The 18,599-nt window shown below is 38.3% G+C and overlaps 1 protein-coding gene across 1 annotated transcript; it reads right to left on the bottom strand.

Annotated features, from left to right (window-relative positions):
- Window positions 1-703: 703 nt before the first annotated feature.
- On the bottom strand, window positions 704-8,268 carry LOC121995366 (ABC transporter B family member 11-like). Its single transcript, XM_042549123.1, has 12 exons — window positions 8,026-8,268; window positions 5,169-5,223; window positions 4,892-5,067; window positions 4,589-4,810; window positions 4,248-4,486; window positions 3,605-4,130; window positions 3,257-3,530; window positions 2,526-3,168; window positions 2,194-2,422; window positions 1,856-2,122; window positions 1,511-1,774; window positions 704-1,363 (listed from the first exon to the last, which is right to left on the bottom strand). Exons 1-12 carry the CDS (start codon window positions 8,233-8,235, stop codon window positions 704-706), a joined length of 3,765 nt encoding a protein of 1,254 aa, XP_042405057.1. The 5' UTR covers window positions 8,236-8,268.
- Between the last annotated feature and the right edge of the window lie 10,331 nt (window positions 8,269-18,599).

Consider the following 18,599-nt stretch of genomic DNA (forward strand, 5'->3'; position numbering starts at 1 on the left):
AGTTTAGTCCCATGAATATTTTTCATCATTATTAGGTAAGTCAAAAAGTGCTCGCGGAGGCTCATCAAGCAACAGTATTCTTAAGTTTGTCATCTTACTAAAGAAAAATTCATGTAGTATACCATAACTGAAATTCGAATCTTAAATATCTTGATTAACTATTTGGAGAGCTTAATCGTCGCATCGTAACCTCGGGATAATCAGTTAAGGTATATTTGATATTACCTTTGATCAATCAGGATGAGCAAATTTTACTAAAGATGAAGTCGATCATCTTATCCGCCTTTCTAAGACGCCCTGCACCAAAAAAATGAGTAAATCACAAGAACCTTTGCCAAGTGCAGCAGGAACCAATTTTACTAAGGGATGATAACCTTAAGAAGGACATTAGTCATTTTCAGTTCTGTATATTTTGTATTCATCAAGGAAAATATACAACTACGTCACACACGTTAAAGTAGACATTTTTATTTTAAAAATATATTCTTCACCTAATTTTCATACATCTAATCAGAATAACACATTAAACACACCCTTAATATTTCTATATTTCTATTCGCATTTTATATAGGAGCGTTAGATTTTAGAATTATTTATTATCCAAAGGAACTTCAGTTGAATTTGATCAACCATAAGACTACACTATGATATCGCGTCTATCCATGCCCGGTTTCATGCCATCCCCAATCGACGAACTAGAGTTTTATGCTGTTGTCAGTGACGACGGACTTGTTTGCAGTGCAACAAGAGAAGCATACACGCCATCCTCAATCCCCATCAATTGTTCATGTCGTCCTCGCTCAACCACGGCGCCATTCTGGACCACCGCAATGGCATCGGCTCCTCTAACAGCAGAAAGCCGGTGCGCAATGACTACCGTCGTTCTCCCAACCATGGCTCGATCAAGTGCATCTTGCACCACTCTCTCCGACTCGGCATCCAACGCACTCGTCGCTTCGTCAAGTAGCAACACTTTAGGATCCTTAAGGATGGCCCTCGCAATGGCTATCCGTTGCTTTTGTCCACCTGAGAGCTGCACACCTCGCTCACCGACGTTGGTGTCGTATCCTTGAGGAAGGCCAGAGATGAAGCGATGAGCTCCGGTAGCTTCGGTGGCGGCTATGATCTCATCCTCCGCTACTGGCCCTTGCTTGCCGTAAGCTATGTTGGAACGTATGGTACCATTGAACAGCACGGGTTCTTGGCTCACCAACCCAATCTGCTGCCTCAGCCAACGAATGTTCAACTTCTTGATGTCTACTCCGTCCAACAATATAAAGCCTGCATCAGGATCGTAGAATCTCTCAAGAAGAGCAATGACTGTGGACTTTCCGCAACCGCTCTGTCCGACCAGTGCAATAGTCTGCAGAACATCGTGCAAAGAAGGTACTAAATTAACAAGAATTGAACGAAATAAACTTTCCACAGATATCGTTAAACTTAGGAATAGAGTATGTTTTGTTCTTCTTGTAAATGCTATTTATTTTTTCTTACATCTGGTACTACCTACCTTTCCGGGAGGTATGCTCAGGCAAAAGTCAGTGAAGATCTTCACATGCGGGCGAGATGGATAACTGAAGCTGACGTTTCCAAGCTTGATATCTCCTCTAACACTTCCAATCACAGCTCCCTCATCGGAGCTAGAATCAATTTTAGATTCGCGATCTAGGATGGCGAATATGGAGGCAGCTGAATCCTTGGCATTGGAATAGTCAATGAGAAGGGTGCTCGAAATGGAAACCATGAGAGCTGCCAAGGATAAAGCATAGAACACCTACAGTTCGAAATAAGACTCAGAAAAGGAAACAAAAAAATGGAAAGCACAGAGATTGTTGTAAGATGGAAAGTTAATTACCTTGAATACTTGGGAGAAATTTGCCTCTCCATCGTGAACAAAACGAGCTCCGACATAAAAACAGAGGGCATATGTGCAATACATCATTAGAAATGAAGATCCATAACCCAAGCCGCTTATCATTCCATGCTTTTGTGCTCGACTCACTGGGATTGCACATTTTGCTTGGTAAGCAGCCAAGCATTTCTCCTCCGCTGTGAAAGAGGCTACGGTGCGGATGCTGGCAATCGCATCACTTGCCACTTGGCTTGCTTCTTCGTACATTGCCTTCACGATGCGTAATAGTTTCAAGAATAATGAAATGCTCTAGACAAAGAGATCAAACAGTAGACTATTACCTTAGCATCTCCACTGAAACCACGATGGAACTTCTGTTGAAAAAATTCTTGTAGGCCTAGTAAAGGTGCTAGTACAAGTATTATTAGTGCCAGTTTCCAGTTTGCCGCCATTGCTATCACGATTCCCACAATAATTGTTGCGATAGTCTGAACCATAACAGCCAAAGTATCTCCCACAAGCCTGCGCACGGTCGTAGCATCTGTTGCTAACCTCGCACCTAGTTGCCCACTGAAAAGATCATACTTGAAAATATTTATTCGGATCATAAAAGTCACTCTGTGCTGTGCAGTACCGACATCTAAATACAAGATCAAATTAAATCCAAACTAACCTACTATTAGACGGCTCATCAAACCAACCGATTTCTTGGTGCACCATCTTTTCAAATGAAAGGGATCTTATACGCTGGATCAGCTTGGCACCGGCCACTCCAAATAAATAGTACTGCACTGGCACCACAAGAAAAGCGATTAGCCCTATAAGACAGTACATCAGTGCCCAAAACCTTGAGCCTTTACGAAGTTCATGTGGTGGTTCAAAGAACGTATTAAACACGCTCGAAATTAGAATCCCAAAAACAGGGAATAGCGCCCCATGTATTGCAGCAAAAACGGATCCCAAAGCAAGCACAGGTACTTCCGACTTGTTTAGGTATGCCAGTCTTTTAATATTTGCTTGTCTGTGAATGCTGTTATGATTGTTCTTCTCTTCGATTTGATATCCTGTTGAACTTCCATCTTGGGGTTCAACGGGAAAATGAGTGGATATTCTGGTAGAGGTGCTGTTTCGTCCAAGTGATGAATTTTTACTTGAAGATCTACTGATAGACAATTCACTGCTGCCAGATCGACTCAACTTCTGTGCATGGGCAACGAACGTAGTAGGAGCTTCTTTCGCATGTTTATTACCATCTTGGAGTTGTACTAGTTGGGAGTAAAAACTTTGAGGGTCCATGATCAACTCATCATGTGCTCCTGCATGGAATAGTGCAATTATCCAAATCTATATAGTTTAATAAGAGATGAGAGTATGGATACATGAGAAACCATAATAAGCACTTGCCTTGTTCTACCAACTTTCCACGAGACACGACTGATATTTTATCAACATTCTTGATGGTGCTCAAACGATGGGCGACAACAATCGTGGTCCTATTTGTCATGATCGTCTCTAGTGCATCCTGAACTACTCGCTCAGATTCAGCATCTAATGCACTTGTCGCTTCATCAAGAAGCAGGATCTTGGGATTCTTCAGAATAACCCTTGCAATTGCAATCCTCTGTTTTTGGCCACCAGAGAGTTGGGTTCCATGTTCTCCAACCATGGTATCGAGCCCCTGGAAGAAACAGGCTTACATTAAGAAGAATAACATCAACAAAAACATGGTCAATTGGTGATATTTTTCTTTACATTTGGCATCTGCCCGATGAACTTTGCAGCATTAGCAAGCTCCAGAGCTCTCAAAATCTCTTCAGCAGTTGCGCTTTCCTTTCCGTACGTGATGTTTTCCTTAATAGTGGTGGTAAACAAGACAGGTTCTTGGCTAACAAGTCCAATTTGTTGCCTTATCCATTTAAGCTTCAGCTTTTTTAAGTTGACGCCGTCTATAAGTACTTCGCCAATTTGCGGATCATAGAATCTCTCCACTAAGCTGATCACAGTAGATTTTCCACTGCCACTCTCTCCTACTAAAGCCATAGTTGTACCACTTGAAATACGCAAGGAGAAACCATCAAATATCAGTTGTTCAGGCCTCGACGGATAGCTGAAGTGAACATCTCTGAGTTCAACCTCACCCTTGATATCTTCCAATAAAATGCCACTGGTGTCATGAACATCGATACTCGGTATTTGGTTGATTGTCTCGAACATTTTGTATGCTGCAGCTTGGCCCGATGCAAAGGCAGACAGGGATGGTGATGCTTGGCCAAGAGACCTAGTTGAGGGGGGAAAAATGAAATTAAATCCAAGAACATATATAGCCAAGACTTTTAGATTCTGCTCAGATTGAGGGAAGTATCCAAAATGCTATGAGATTTGTCTGAGGACTTACATTCCACCTGTAGTGATAGCTATCATAACATTGAAAACAGTTCCTCCGTCATAACCTTTTTCTATGATAAGCTTGGCACCGTACCATACAGCCAGACCATAGGAACAGAAAAGAATAAACATAACAACACCCATTCCAAAACCAGCAGCAGCCCCCTGACCAACAGCAGCTTTATATGATTTATTTATCAGATTCTTGTAACTATCAATTGCTTGATTCTCGCCATTAAAAGACACAACCTGATAATTGATATGGTAAACAAAAGAGAGAAAGTGGCTATAATTTAGAGCTATAAATAACACTGCACCAAATACAAACAACTGCATAGAATTTAAACATACTGTTCTAATAGATCCAACTGTGTGTTCAACCACAGTACCAGCTTGGGCATATGCCTTCTGCGCACGATTTGAAGATTTGAAAATAACTAATGACATGGCGGCTCCAGCAGCAGCAATAAGAGGTATGCTTGACATTAGGACGAGTGACAGGAGCCAACCTTTCGTCAATGCAACAATGAAGCTACCAAACAAGGTTGCACATAATTGAATGAATTTGCCAACCTGGAAAACAGTAATTGCTAGTAACACAAAGAACATGATTGATGATTGTATGTCTTGTGGGTTGTAATCCAGGAACTCTACCTTCTCACCAATAGCATCTTGGATAAGTATTGTGCCTCCAGACATTCTACTTATCACTTCTCCTGTCGTTGATTCATTATCAAAAAATTCAATTTCTTGTCTAAGTATTGCTTTCAAGTATAAACAACGGATCCGTGCTGCCTGCCTTTCTCCACTAACCATCCAGCAAGCCACCTCTGCCAATGAAGTTAATTGGAAATGTAAATTAGGAAATTGAATGAATGCATAATGTTGAGCTTCCAAATTCAGAATACTTGGGCCTGAATGTCACACTTACGAAGAAAGGATGCAGCAGCTGCTCCAGCGCCTAAATAAATAAATTTTACAACCACCTGAAAAGGAAAATCTGACCAATTAACAAAAGTATAAATAAAACAGAAACAAAACTCGACGAAGTACCTTTTTTTTTTTTCAAATAGTTCATCAAGAGGAAAAATTAAAATCAGATTACAGGAATCTGCTTGGTTCAATGCTTCAAGCTCAGACTTGGTAGTGGTGAGACATTTTGTATCGGTTGGAAATTGATCCCAAAATCTATTGGAGGAAACACCCATGTGAGTATTAATTGTGCCAACCCATGATTAAGGCTATAGTAGTTGTTTATCCTTTTGACACCAATAGGGAATCAACATTGTCGAATCATTCCCCTAAGGTCTCTTAGATGAAGTTCCTCTTAGTAGTGGTGGAGACCTAACCCTTGGCCAAGATTACTAAAGACATAGCCATGAAGTTTATTTAGAAAAATCTCATCTACAAGTTCAGATTGGCATGGAAGCTGATCTCAAACAATGAAAGGCAATTACAAAGAAGAAAGATTCAGACCTAGTGCAAGGAATTTAAAATTCAACAAATCTTCACCTCGATAGCATATTCACAAAGTAATGACCAATTTGAGGTCAGCAATAAAGACATCATACAATGTCTCGAAACTAAACTGAAGCACATTGGGGGGAGCAACGCAGATAAGCTACCTGGCATGTTGTAGTCATATTGCACTAATGTTGAGGATCACCATTAGAGAAATCATGCTCAATCCAATGGGTGAATTGGAAAGGGGTTATACTCAACACAACTCTTTGTCCTTGAAATTAGTAAGTTTCCATATAGATTGCTCATTAAAAAGCTCAAAGAGAGTTGAGTGAATTGGAAAAACTCTAAACAAACTACTCTATCTTTTATAACATTGTATTTTTATAGGCCATTTAGACAAGTGTCCTCTAATAAAAAAAAATTAGATCATTACCTTAATGGTCCCTCTAGTGTCGGCCCCACAAATATGGAGGAAGGTAAATGCAGGTACACATGCGTTAAACACATAGTGGGATAAATCCCAGATCATCAGTTCCTGAGAATGTACCTCTAACGCCAGAAATGTCATGCGCCCACAGTCTGCACTATGCTTTGGGGGCAAACAACACTATGACTACGTTTGGTTGGGGGTAATGTAATTAAGCTTGTAATGCAATAAACTTCGTAATGTAATGTAATCTTGAGTACATTACTATGTTTGATAATGTAATGTATGTAATATTTGATTACAAGGGTGATTACATGTCTAATATTTTTTTATAAGAAATGTAATTTGTATTATTATAAAATGATAAAAATATCCTACGACCTCTACCAGAGGTCGCTGCCGTATCTCTACCGGAGGCGGTGGTCGGCGATCGTGGCCGACGACGGTGCTCGGTGGTGGCCGGCCGGCGACCAGCGAAAGTGGCGGCAAAAGGGACCGTCGATGATCGATTGATGTCGAAAATGAACTAGGGGTATATTTGTTATTTAAATTTTAGTTAAACGGTGACTTCGTAATATAATTAGATTACATGGTGTTTACTTTATAATCCAGATTACAAAACTTTATTACCTTTTGTAATCCAGATTACATTACATTATAGTTTTAAAACTGTACCAAAAATCAATTTTGTAATATAATCTTGATTACATTACAAGGTGGATTACATCCAACCAAACTTAACCTATGGGTCTTATGTATATATTTTTTTAATGATTAACCATCATGAGTCTTATGTATAAATAAAAAACAGAGAAATAGAAATGAAATAACAATTTTAAAATATAATTGTAGTATATATATATATATAGAGGAGTGATCTCCTGCGCGCTCGCACAGTGCGCGACTGTGTGCGCGCGCAGGAGATCACTCGGTTTGTTTTTGATTTTTTGATTTTTTTAATATTTTAAATTAAAAAAATCAATTAAAAAAATTAACATATCCTTATATAAATTTCTAATACATTAATATATCTCCTCAACATATTACAATACTCAATAAATACTTAAATTTATTTTATTTTAATTTTTTTCAAACTAAATACTATAACCTAATTTGGAAGCCTGAACCCTAGAAGTAAAATCTATAAAAAAAAATAGCTTACAAATTATAACCTAAAGCCTGAACCCTAAAAATAAAATTTTTAAAAAATATTTTAATTATTTTTTTAATTCAAAAATTTTTTAAAAATAAAACGAGTGATATCCTGCGCGCGCAGTCACGCACAAGATATCAAAATCTAACTCCTATATTTGTGCTAATGTTTTACATAAATCATCATAAGTAACTTATATATATATATATATATATATATATAAGTTATTTATGATGATTTATGTAAAACATTAGCACAAATATAGTAGTTATTATGAACATGGTATATAATCACAGCTATAAAATTAGGGAAGTTAAATATCTGAATTGTTAATATTTTTATTTGTATGATAAAGTCTTTTTTGATATAAATCAAAACACTATGGGTAAGTATTAATTGCTATTTATGTTATCATTTGTATATTCTTTTATGTGCTTAGGTATCTTCTTGAGGTATTGCGTTCCAAATTGCATGTACGACAAGATTTCATATTTTCTTAACAGCAAAGAATCAGCGCACTAAAATACGCTGAATTTTACACTTAAGGGTGTTACTGATTTGTGCAGTATGACGAGAAAAACACGAAACAAGAATCCCCAAACCCATCTGGTTTCCAAAATACACAAAATCATAGATACGAAGGGTAAAAAACAAAATACGAAAAGAAAAAAACATAAGCACACAATCTCATATTCAATCTTTGCGAAACGAATCAAAACCTACCGGGATGATTAATTAACCCACCTTGGATACCTCAAGGACGATGGAATCCTTGTCAGAGGCTCCGAAGGCGTTGATGAGCTCTCCGAAGACGATGGTCATCAACGGCATGGCCAAGCCGCTACCCACCGCGCCGACCGTCCCCGCCGTCATGAGAGCGACATCCCGCGCGTCTGCGAAGGAAAACAGCTTGTGGAAGGGCACACTCTTCATCTTCTCCTTCTCCTTCTCCATCTCCTTCTCCTTCTCCTTCTCCCGCCGCCCGTCCTCCCCGTCGCCCATTGCCGACCTCGATACAGAGCACGGCTGACGAGTGAGGAGTCTACGTTGGTTTATATAGGAATGGGGGCAGGGTTGGATCCGACGGTGGGGACGAGTACGACTACACAATGCTTCTAGAAACAGTGCTAAGCGCAGCAGAAGTACACGTGTAGAACACAACTGGCGTTCCTGGGTTCCCTGAGTGGCACTGACCCTCTTCTTTCTTAAGTTCAAGTTCAGTATTCTCACCCGATTAATTTTAAAATGATCGATCTTACCATTTTTTTTTTGTTTTTATCAATGTTCATTCAGAGAGAGACAATATTCTTAAATTCACTTTTAACTGGTGAAAAAATCTCTTAAGATTCAAATATTATCTGTTAATTATCCCTTAAAGGCCTAATCATCCACCAGGCCTCTTCACCGTTTTTCTTTTCTGAATTCCTTCCAAATGAGTCCTGGCAATTAAATGGAGACCACATGGCTGTTTTAGTAAAACCTGGCGATCGAACTCCTACCATTTACTAGCACAACAAAAATAGGAAAATAACTAAAAGAAAAAAAAACGTATTTAGGAAAGAGATAAAATAAATAAACGCTTGTTATATATATATATAAATCAAATCAAATCAAATTGAACATTTATCATAGGAAATTCTTAGTAATTAATAATTACCAAATAGACTCTCATATTAGCTGAGGTGTTCTCTTCATTCGAACGGAAAGACCTACTCCAAATTCCTTCTAGAAAATCAGACTTCCCTTCATTGGATCAAATTAATTCGGTACCGTGGAAAATCTTATTCTACTATAGTTGATGTCGGTGATAGATTTGTGCTCTAACTAGCCGGGCGCGGTTGACTGGATTGCCGAATTTAACCCGACACGTGATTTCCTGGATCTGGTGTGATGCCATGTTCTTTCACCCAACTTGGGCTTATAGCATCCACAATGAGACTTTTTCTTATTATGTTCTGATGTGATCATGAGAAAGAATTCTTAGCCTTGTCAAACCGTTAATTTTTATTTTTTTATTTAAAAAATTATTTATAAATATATTTTAATTTTTCATTATTTTTATCATTTTCTCAATTCTCTATCTTTTCATTACGAAACTATCTTAATTTATTTTAAATGACTAAAAATTCATATCGATCTATGCTTCATAGATTCTAGATAAATGAATTGATAGAAGATATGGAGGATATAGATGAACAAAAAATATTTCAACTAAATGAGCAACGATAAATAGTACGTCAAAGAGTTCAAAGTCTTTCGATAGAACACAAAAAAAGTAGGTATTTGAATTGGGATCGTGAAGTCGGGCATGCTTATCTTTTCAATGATTACTTCTATGATAAACTAGTATATCCTAATGATATATTTCGACGTTAATTCTGAATGTAAAGAAGGTTATTCCTTCATATAGTCGATGTCTTAAAAAATTATTTAGAATATTTTTAATGGAAGGTCGATGTGACGGAAAAAAAAGGTTTGTTGCCACTTCAGAAATGCACGATGGTTATCTGTCAATTGGCGTATGAAGTCTCTGTTGATAATTACGATGAGCATCTACGAATTACTGAAACAACTATCATCCAATGCTTATTCAACTTCTGCCGATGTGTAATTAAAGTGCTTGAGGCCTAATATTTGAGAAGTCCTAATCTACTGATATCCAACACTTATTTGAAATTCATGAGCAGAGACACGACTTCCCTTATATGTTGGGTAATCTTGATTGTATGTATTGACAATAGAAAAATTGCTCTGTCGCCTGGAAAGACCAATTTTCTTGGAGAGATCATGACATCCCAACAATTGTGCTTGAGGTAGTAGCATCTGCGGATTTATAGATATGACACGCCATTTTTGGGATTGTAGGGTCGCGTAATGATATTAATGTGCTTATCGAATCACCTTTATTCAACAACATTGATCCTGTCTGAAAGCTAAGTCGGATGGTGGGAGCCGGTGATGAGGGTAAGGAAGTTGATCAAGTTACCACAACCCAGAGGGAGAGGAGGGTGATGAGTTATCTTTTATGTTGATTGAGTTGTTGGACCCCCGAAAAAGAGAAGGACCGAAAGTGTCCGAAAGTCTTTTAGTCAATGGTGCTTGTTGGAAAATAGACCAGGGGCTACCCCGATCTAACCCTCCAATGCTCAAGTCAGCCTATGATAGACAAACAGTATTGTAATGAAGAACATAGAGACTGAATGTAAAGCATACCATGTCACGTCGCGAAGGAGTACCTGCTCGATAAACAAACAACATCCTCCCTCTTAGTACAACATATGGAATTTGGATATAATGCCACAAAAGAATACAAGTATAATATATACAACCCACACGGTTAGAATCAAATACAGCGAAAGACACAAGATAAAACATATAAACCAAAACAACTAACTACGAGCCAGCCCTGCTTGACACAACGGCTACGTTTAGTAGGGTGTAATCTGCCTTGTAATGTAATCAAGATTACATTACAAGGATGATTATTTTGTTTGTTTTAACTTTAAACCTGTAATGTAATGTAATCTTGATTACAAAAGGTAGTGAAGTTTTGTAATCTGGATTACAAAGCAAATACTATGTAATCTGATTACATTACGATGTTAGTGTTTAACCAAAATTTGAATGCTGAATATACCCCTAATCAGCCGTCGCCCACCAACCGCTCATCGGCCGCCGCCCGCCGCCCGCCCACCGCTCGCCACCCGCCCACCGCTCGCCGCCACCGTCGGTCGGCGGTCGCCGACGGCCACCGCCGCCGCCGTCGCTAGTCGCCGACTGCCGCCGGGGTCGCCGTCCGTCGCCTGTTGCCCACCACCTGCTGCCCATCGCCCGCCGACGACCACCGCCGGCCGACGCTCACTGGCGCCCACCGCATGCCGACGCCACCTCTGCCGCCACCGCGGTGCAGCTGATGGTCATCGTCGTCACCGGTTGCCGGTTGGCGGGGCGGCCGACAGTTGCCGGTAGCAGCAGGCGGTTGCTAGTGGCGGCGGCCAGCAAAGGAGACCACGACGACCGCTGGTTGCCGCAAGCTCCGGCAGAGGTGCGACGACCGTCAATAGAGGTCACAGGATATTTTTGTTATTTTATAATAATACGAATTACATTCTTTATAAAAAATAATGGATACCAAACAAAAGAATGTAATCACCCTTGTAATGAAAGATTACATACATTACATTACCAAACGTAGTAATGCTACCAAGATTGCATTACATTACATTACAAATTTGATTACATTACAAGTAGATTACATTACACCCAATCAAACGTAGCCAACAACATCAAAGTAATACAAGAAGCCACAAGGCTAAACTTTAACTCCAAGTAGAATCAATACAATATCAAGTCCACAAATTCAAAACATAAATAAAGCAGAAAGAAAAACTAGAAAATCGTCCTCGTATGTGATGTGAGATTGATAGTCAGGATCTTTGAGCGATACGACATATCATCTACCTGCTAAACTGGAAACAAAAGGAAAAGTAAGGGATAGTGAGTACAATATACTCAACAGGTACAAGAGGATAGTACATGATACTAAATATAAGGAGATCAATGAGATACAGTCTTAGGTAAAATACTTAACTTCAAAGTAGGAGCATCAAAATAATAACTTGTTAGCTAACAACATATCAATAACATAACATCCATTAACTTGCTCAACCAGATTTGACTAATAAATCAGGAAAAATTACGATTTTGGTCCCTTATGTTTGTGGTGGTAACACATTTAGTTCTTTTTCTTTTGTATTTAGCATTTTTTGTTGGTGCGGGAAGCATCCGACGATCGAACTTGAGTTTTGATAATGATAAAAGATTCAAAGTTAAGGTGTGTCGTGATCTAACGTGCTTGACTAAGTGTTTCAGGAAAGTCCTAACTGTGGTTAGGCTGGTAAAAACCCTAGGGGGTGGTAACCCTAGTTCATAGGGGGTGGTAACCCTATGCGGAAAGTCTTGGCAGGTCGAAGGCTTCAGGCAAAAGTCCTAGGGGGTGGTAACCCTAGGTGGAAAGTCCTGGTGTCGCGAACCAGGTGAAAGACTGGACTAGTCGGGAAGCGGATGTCTAGCAGAAAGTCCGGAAGATTCGAGTGCTGAGCAAAAGTCCAGTCGATCTGGAGGATCACACTGGCAGCAGGTAAATCTCCTGAGTGGAGTAGGTGAGGACGCGTTCCCCGCAGAGGGAACAGTAGGTGTCGGGTCGACCTAAGGTTTCCGGTTGGAAACTCGAAGTCAGACTCGGACAGTCCAGAGACTGTCAAACTTTCACTTTTATACTATCACTTATGTGTTATAAGCTAACTTTGTGCTGCAGGGTATTTTTATGTTTAACATATCTTGCAGGGACCAAAGTGCAAAATTGGCCTCGGATGAACAGTACCGAGGCGCCTCCATGGAGCTTGGAGGCGCCTCGGGTGCAAAACCTCAGCTGGCTGTGAAGCAAGCTTGGAGGCGCCTTGAAGGAAGCCAAGGCGCCTTGGACAGCTTGATGAAGGCGCCTTGGAGAGACTGAAGGCGCCTTGAACCTGATAAGGTTCGACCAGTTCAGCCCTTATCTCCGCGGCTGACTCGGCTCATTCAAGGCGCCTTGGTGAACAGTAGAAGACGCCTTAAACATCCTTTATAAGGGATCTCGACCAGCAGCTCATGACAAGAAATTCCAAGCGAACTTTCTGCTACAAGCTGCCTACGAGACGATCCCGAAGTGCTGCAACGACACTCCGACAACCCGGAGCTTCAGATTTAGTCTTTTGTTGTCGGTATAATCCGTTTACTGCTTTGAATTGTAATTAGTTTGTAATAGTTTTTACGAGCTTATAGTTGTTGCCCATGGAAAGCGATCAAGGATCACGGGCCTTCGAGTAGGAGTCGATCAAGGCTCCGAACGAAGTAAATCCTCCTGTCTCTGTGTGCTTGTTCTCTGTTTATTCCGCTGTATTTTTACTCGAGTGTTTTACGAATCGAACGAAATAGCCGTGAGCGCTATTCACCCCCCCTCTAGCGCGTCTCGATCCAACATTTTTGCCCTGCACGTTTGTTATTTTTGGCGCTTTTAGTCTTTTTCACCGGTAGCAACCAGTGTTTGTTAACAGATTAACAAGTCAACAATTTTTTGGGTTTTTGTTAAAAAAGAGAAATATGAGTGGAGCTTTTGAGATAAACAAAACTTCAAATGCCTAAAATAAGCTTAAATAAAAAAATAAATTTATACCCAAACTCTTTCTGAAGAAAAGAACAAACTTGTGATGGAAACCCCTTCCAAATGTAAATCCTAATGACACCATTGAAGCTGTCCAAAGACAGGGAAAATCATTCGAAAAGCAAAGCTTGAAACCCAAATATATTGAAACCAAAGCTGTCTTCATGATGGAATGCCGGTAGGATGAAGCACGAAAGAAAAAAAAGGCAAAGCAGTAGAACATCAAGAACAAGGTAAACTCATATTTCTGGATGTTTTAAAAATGATTTTGATTTGTGTAATATATACGGCCAGTTGTTGTCTATGGGTTGTCTTCCCGAGTTTAAAATACAAACTTTAGGGTTTTTTTTCCTATTTGAGTGTATATTAAGATATTGTTGTGTTGTTATTGCTGAATATTTTATGTTATGCGGTCTTTTCCCCCCTTTTTTTTAGGTGAGATTCCACTATGGTCATATTTTTTCTTTATATAACTCCACTATTGTTGGATTGGTGATTGACCATAAATATGTGATCTTGTTGATTATTATTTTTTATGTGAGGTACAATGAATTGTGTGATTCATTGGGTTCCATTATTGCTTTGATGTGGTCCTTGTCCTACATTGCATATGGTTTGAATAGAAATAGTAGAACAATAATAATAGGTAGACATTTCGTATTAGAGGTTAAATTTTCATAATAAGAAATGAAAGGGTTAAAATTGGTTTTTGCTATGTCTCTATTATTTTAATAACTCATAATCACTGATTTGTAAATTATTTGCATAATTTGAGTATAATGTGGTTTATTTTTATTTTTTCCATCTGTTTAATTGTTTATAGGTGATGGTTATAATTCGTCAAACAACAAGTTTCATCACTGGGGAATATTTGAAAATTATCCTGTCTCACGTTACAAAGGGGGCAAGTAAGTAATTTCACATACATATCAATAAAAAATCTTAGTATTGGTGAGTTAGACTATGTAGTTGAGATTGTGGGAGTATTTGGGGATAAACAATATCATATAATAGTAGAAGAACATGGCTTCCATATGGTTGAGAGTGATACTGAATTGAGACAAATATGTTTGTATGTGTGTAGTGTTGGAATGTATAATAAAAGTCTAGGTTTTGTAAACATTTATTTTGAAATAAAAGAATCATATTTGGTCAATATCTATATTTATTTGTTAAATATAATTGTTCAATTAATTTATATAGTAGATAACATGGAGTGTGGTGTCACACTCAGAAGATCACGTTATCGATTCTTTATAAATTATAAACAGTTGCTCACGACTAAGATGGAAAGGAACAAACCATCGGAATAGTCGTAGTGTAATTAAGTATTAGTTTATCTTGATTAATAAATTACACTGGTACACTCTAAGTGTATTGAATAAGACCATTTAGGTAAGTTCTTTTTGTATTGACTTAATAAAAGAATTAGACCTTAGTTATTATGGAAGTGTGTGCTCTTAATCCTAATATAATAACAAGCACATATATTTAATATTTATTTCTTTGACTTATCAAAGGGTGAGGTTTAGCTCGATAAATCAATATGCCTGATAAGTTGGGAAATAATATTACTTATAGTGTGTATTGTTGATTATAAAAAGAATCTATGTCCTAGTTATCTAGGTTGAGAATGTCTCCAAGAGGAGCTCATAAGGATTGCCATGTTAAACCCTGCAGGTGGACTTAGTCCGACATGACAATAAAGTTGAGTGGTACTACTCTTGGAGCTAGATATTAATTAAGTGAGTTGTCAGTAACTTACTTAATTAGTGGACATTCGTAATCTTAAACACAGGGAGACTAACACACTCATGATAAGAAGGAGCTCATAATGTAATTTGGGATTGGTGCGGTAGTGCAATAATAACTCTCTAGTGGAATGAGTTATTATCGATGAACTTGAGTTGTGTATTCGGGGCAAACACGGGATACTCAAGCTCATCGGAAGGCCAAAACCAATTTCTCCTCTAGGTCCCTGTCGTAGCCTCATTATAGCCTCAAGTCCATCCAAATGTAAGGCTCTTCTTGGTGTCCAAGAAGGGGGCCGGTCCAATGCTTGGTGACCAAGCAAGGGCCAGCCACATCCTCTTTTATAGGGGCCGGCCCTTTGCTTGGTGACCAAGCATGAAGGGGTCGGCAACAATAAATCAAAAAGGGAGGGTTGTTTTGAATTTTTAAAATCTTATCTTTATAGAAAATTATAAGTTTTAAAAGAAAGATTTTAATTTTTTTTAAAACTTTCCTTATTTGAATTAGGCCGCATGTTTTAATAGAGAGTTTTAAAAGTTTTAAAACTTTCTTTTTTTAACCATCCTCATGGTTTAAGAAAAAAAGGAAGATAAGTTTTAAAATTAAAATTTTCTATCATCATGTTAAAAAAGGATATTTTATAAGAGAAATTTTAAATTTTAAAACATGGTTTTAATTTTTAGAACTTTCCTTTTTTAACTCTTACTTTAAGAAAGAGAGCTTGTAAATTTTATAAGAGGATTTCTTCTTGTAAAATTTTAAAAAAATATATTTCCTTTTTCCCTTGATGAGGTGGTCGGGCCACCTTGCTTGGTGCCCAAGCAAGGGGCCGACCATAATTAAAATAAAAATAAAATCATCATTAATTGATTTGGTGATTGATTTAATCAAGTGGAAAGAAAAGGAAAAATAAAAAGGGAAAAGGAAAAACTAGAGGATGATTTTATTTTTTGTCAAAAGTTTTTTCTTATTTGCCTTGGGCAAGTAATATAAAAGAAGGGGTGAGGAGGCTTCATGAGATACAAAAATTCTTATTCTCTTGCTTGGAAAACCTCAAGTGGCCGACCCTCTCCCTCTCCTTTCTCTTTTCCCTTTTGCTCTCTTCTCCTTGGTGGTGGTCGGATTTTAGAAGAAGAGGAAGAAGCTTTTGGGTGGTGTTCATCTTGGAGGATCGTCGTCCACACGACGTCCAAGGCGAGGCGAGGAATACGGCAGAAGATCTTGAGGTCATTAGCTTACAAAGAGAAGGTATAACTAGTAGTTTTCTTCCACATCATACTAGTTATTTTCTTTGTAAGAATTCTAAATACAAGAGGCAATTAGATCTAGTTTATCAAATTTATTTTCCGAGTTTGTGTTTTCTTCTTTTTCGAATTTGTGATTCGATTGTTCTTTTTAGTTAACCTAGAGTTATTTAAGGAAATTAAATATTAGTTTTCCTTAAAAGGCTTTAACTAGGCGGTGGTGGTTGCACCCATATCGAAGAAAGCCATGTGCCTCGCCATGCAGTCCTAGAAGTCAATTTTGGAAATTAATATTTAATGGAATTAATAACATAGGTGGATTTGAATCAATAGTGTTAAGTTCCGCTTACGATTCAAATCTAAACCATTAAGAACAGATAAGTTAAATTTGGAATCAATGATGTTAAGTTCCGTCTGCGATTCCTAATTTAACTTATAAAGAACACAATAAGTTATTTAAGGAAAAGTTCGACACTTGTACAAAAATTTTTGTATAGTGGAACCGGTACGTTTTCCTAGGACTAACCAACATGTAGTTCAGTAAGGGAACTAGAACTATATGTAGAGGTCACAAATATTGATGGGTTGTTTAATGAACCATATGATGAGACACTTGATCCAACATATGACCCAAATGAGTTAGATGGAAAGGAGAGTGAGAGTGATAGTTTTGATAAAGATTGGTCTGAATGTGATTCTGGATATAATGATGATGAAGATGAAGAGGCAATTGTAGGTAAAACTATTGAGAGAAAGAAGGTAGTAGGCGTAGAGAGGGAAAGAGGTTCAAGTGGGGGCAAATATCAGAGATAATAAAAAGGATGACAATTGTGATGAAGATGGGCGTTTAGATAGTGGATCATAATTAGAGAGTCTCCAAGGGTTTGATAATGAGAAATGACAAAAACATGTCACATATATCCCGCTATTGCATTCAATCAATCCACCATTGGAGAGTGGGATGATCTTTAGCTTCATTAAGGAATTCAAAGAAGAAGTTCAGGTGTGGAACATCAAGAGGGATCGAACTTTCAGTTTCATTAAAAGTAATAAAACACTAGCCAGGGCCAAATGTACCCAAGTCAATAATGCTAAACAACCATGTGATTTGGAGATCTACGCATCTAAAATTGGTGACGAGGGTGGATATGTATAGATCAGAACGTTTAGATCTTGACACAAATGCCCTTATGCTCATAGAAATAGCTTTGTGAAGTCAGATTATATTGCTTCAAAGTATTTAGAAAGGTTTAGGATGAACCCTAAACTGGATGCTAAAAATTTCAACAAGCAAGTGATGCATGAAAATAGGTTTTTCCTGTCCAAAGTTCAAGGCTATTGGGAAAGAAAGAAAACATTGACAATAGTAAGGGGGTCAAATTCAAGTCAGTATGGTCAATTGCATGATTATGCAATTGAAATTCAAAGAAGCAACCCAGGAAGCATTGTTGTTATTAAACTGGAGGATAACTTTTGTTATCCAAATACTAGACAAGGCAGGCAGGTTTCAATGAATGTATGTCTGTTTCAGTGGGGTTAAAGAGGATTATATAAGAGCATGTAGGCCATGGTTTGGATGGAACCTTTTTAACGGAACAATATGTAAGGTTAATGCTTACAGTTGTTGGGATAGATCCAAATAATAGAATATATCCGATAGCATATGCTATGACATAGGGTGAGAATACAGATTCATGGTGCTGGTTTTTATCTCACTTAAAGTAAGACCTTAGAATTGTGGATGATTACAACTGGACCTGTAAGTAACCTGGGTAGTTTTGATATGATCGACTAAGTTTAGTTAGGTCCTGTATGTATTTGATCTTTGTGTTTAAGTGTGTAGGAACTTAGGAACACAAGAAGTTGAGCGGAAGACGCAGCTAGAGAAAAGGATGACACAAGAAGGGTGTTGACGGGCTCCGTGCATCTGAAGGAAGAAGTGCTACAGAAGAGTACACCAGCGGACGAGAAGGACGCACGCGGTGGTCCGAGGGACAAGAAGTTGGGAAGGAAGGCTGCTTAGGTGTTGGTTAATTTAAAATAGTATTGTTTAAGGAATCAATATTATTCTAAATTTAGAGTCTTGACCAAAGTTTTTTTTTTGTGATTCTTAGGATGAC

The sequence above is a fragment of the Zingiber officinale genome, chromosome 6A (genome assembly GCF_018446385.1).
Source record: "Zingiber officinale cultivar Zhangliang chromosome 6A, Zo_v1.1, whole genome shotgun sequence".
Lineage (NCBI taxonomy): Eukaryota > Viridiplantae > Streptophyta > Magnoliopsida > Zingiberales > Zingiberaceae > Zingiber > Zingiber officinale.

Bases quoted from the DNA above. Each gene is read 5' to 3' on its own strand.
- LOC121995366 (XM_042549123.1), bottom strand. From the start codon at position 8,235: ATGGAGAAGGAGAAGGAGAAGATGAAGAGTGTGCCCTTCCACAAGCTG. The intron at 4,811-4,891 runs GTAGAGTTCCTG...ACTGTTTTCCAG, and splicing joins AAGATGCTATTGGTGAGAAG to GTTGGCAAATTCATTCAATT. The intron at 4,131-4,247 runs GTAAGTCCTCAG...CCCCTCAACTAG, and splicing joins GCTATCACTACAGGTGGAAT to GTCTCTTGGCCAAGCATCAC.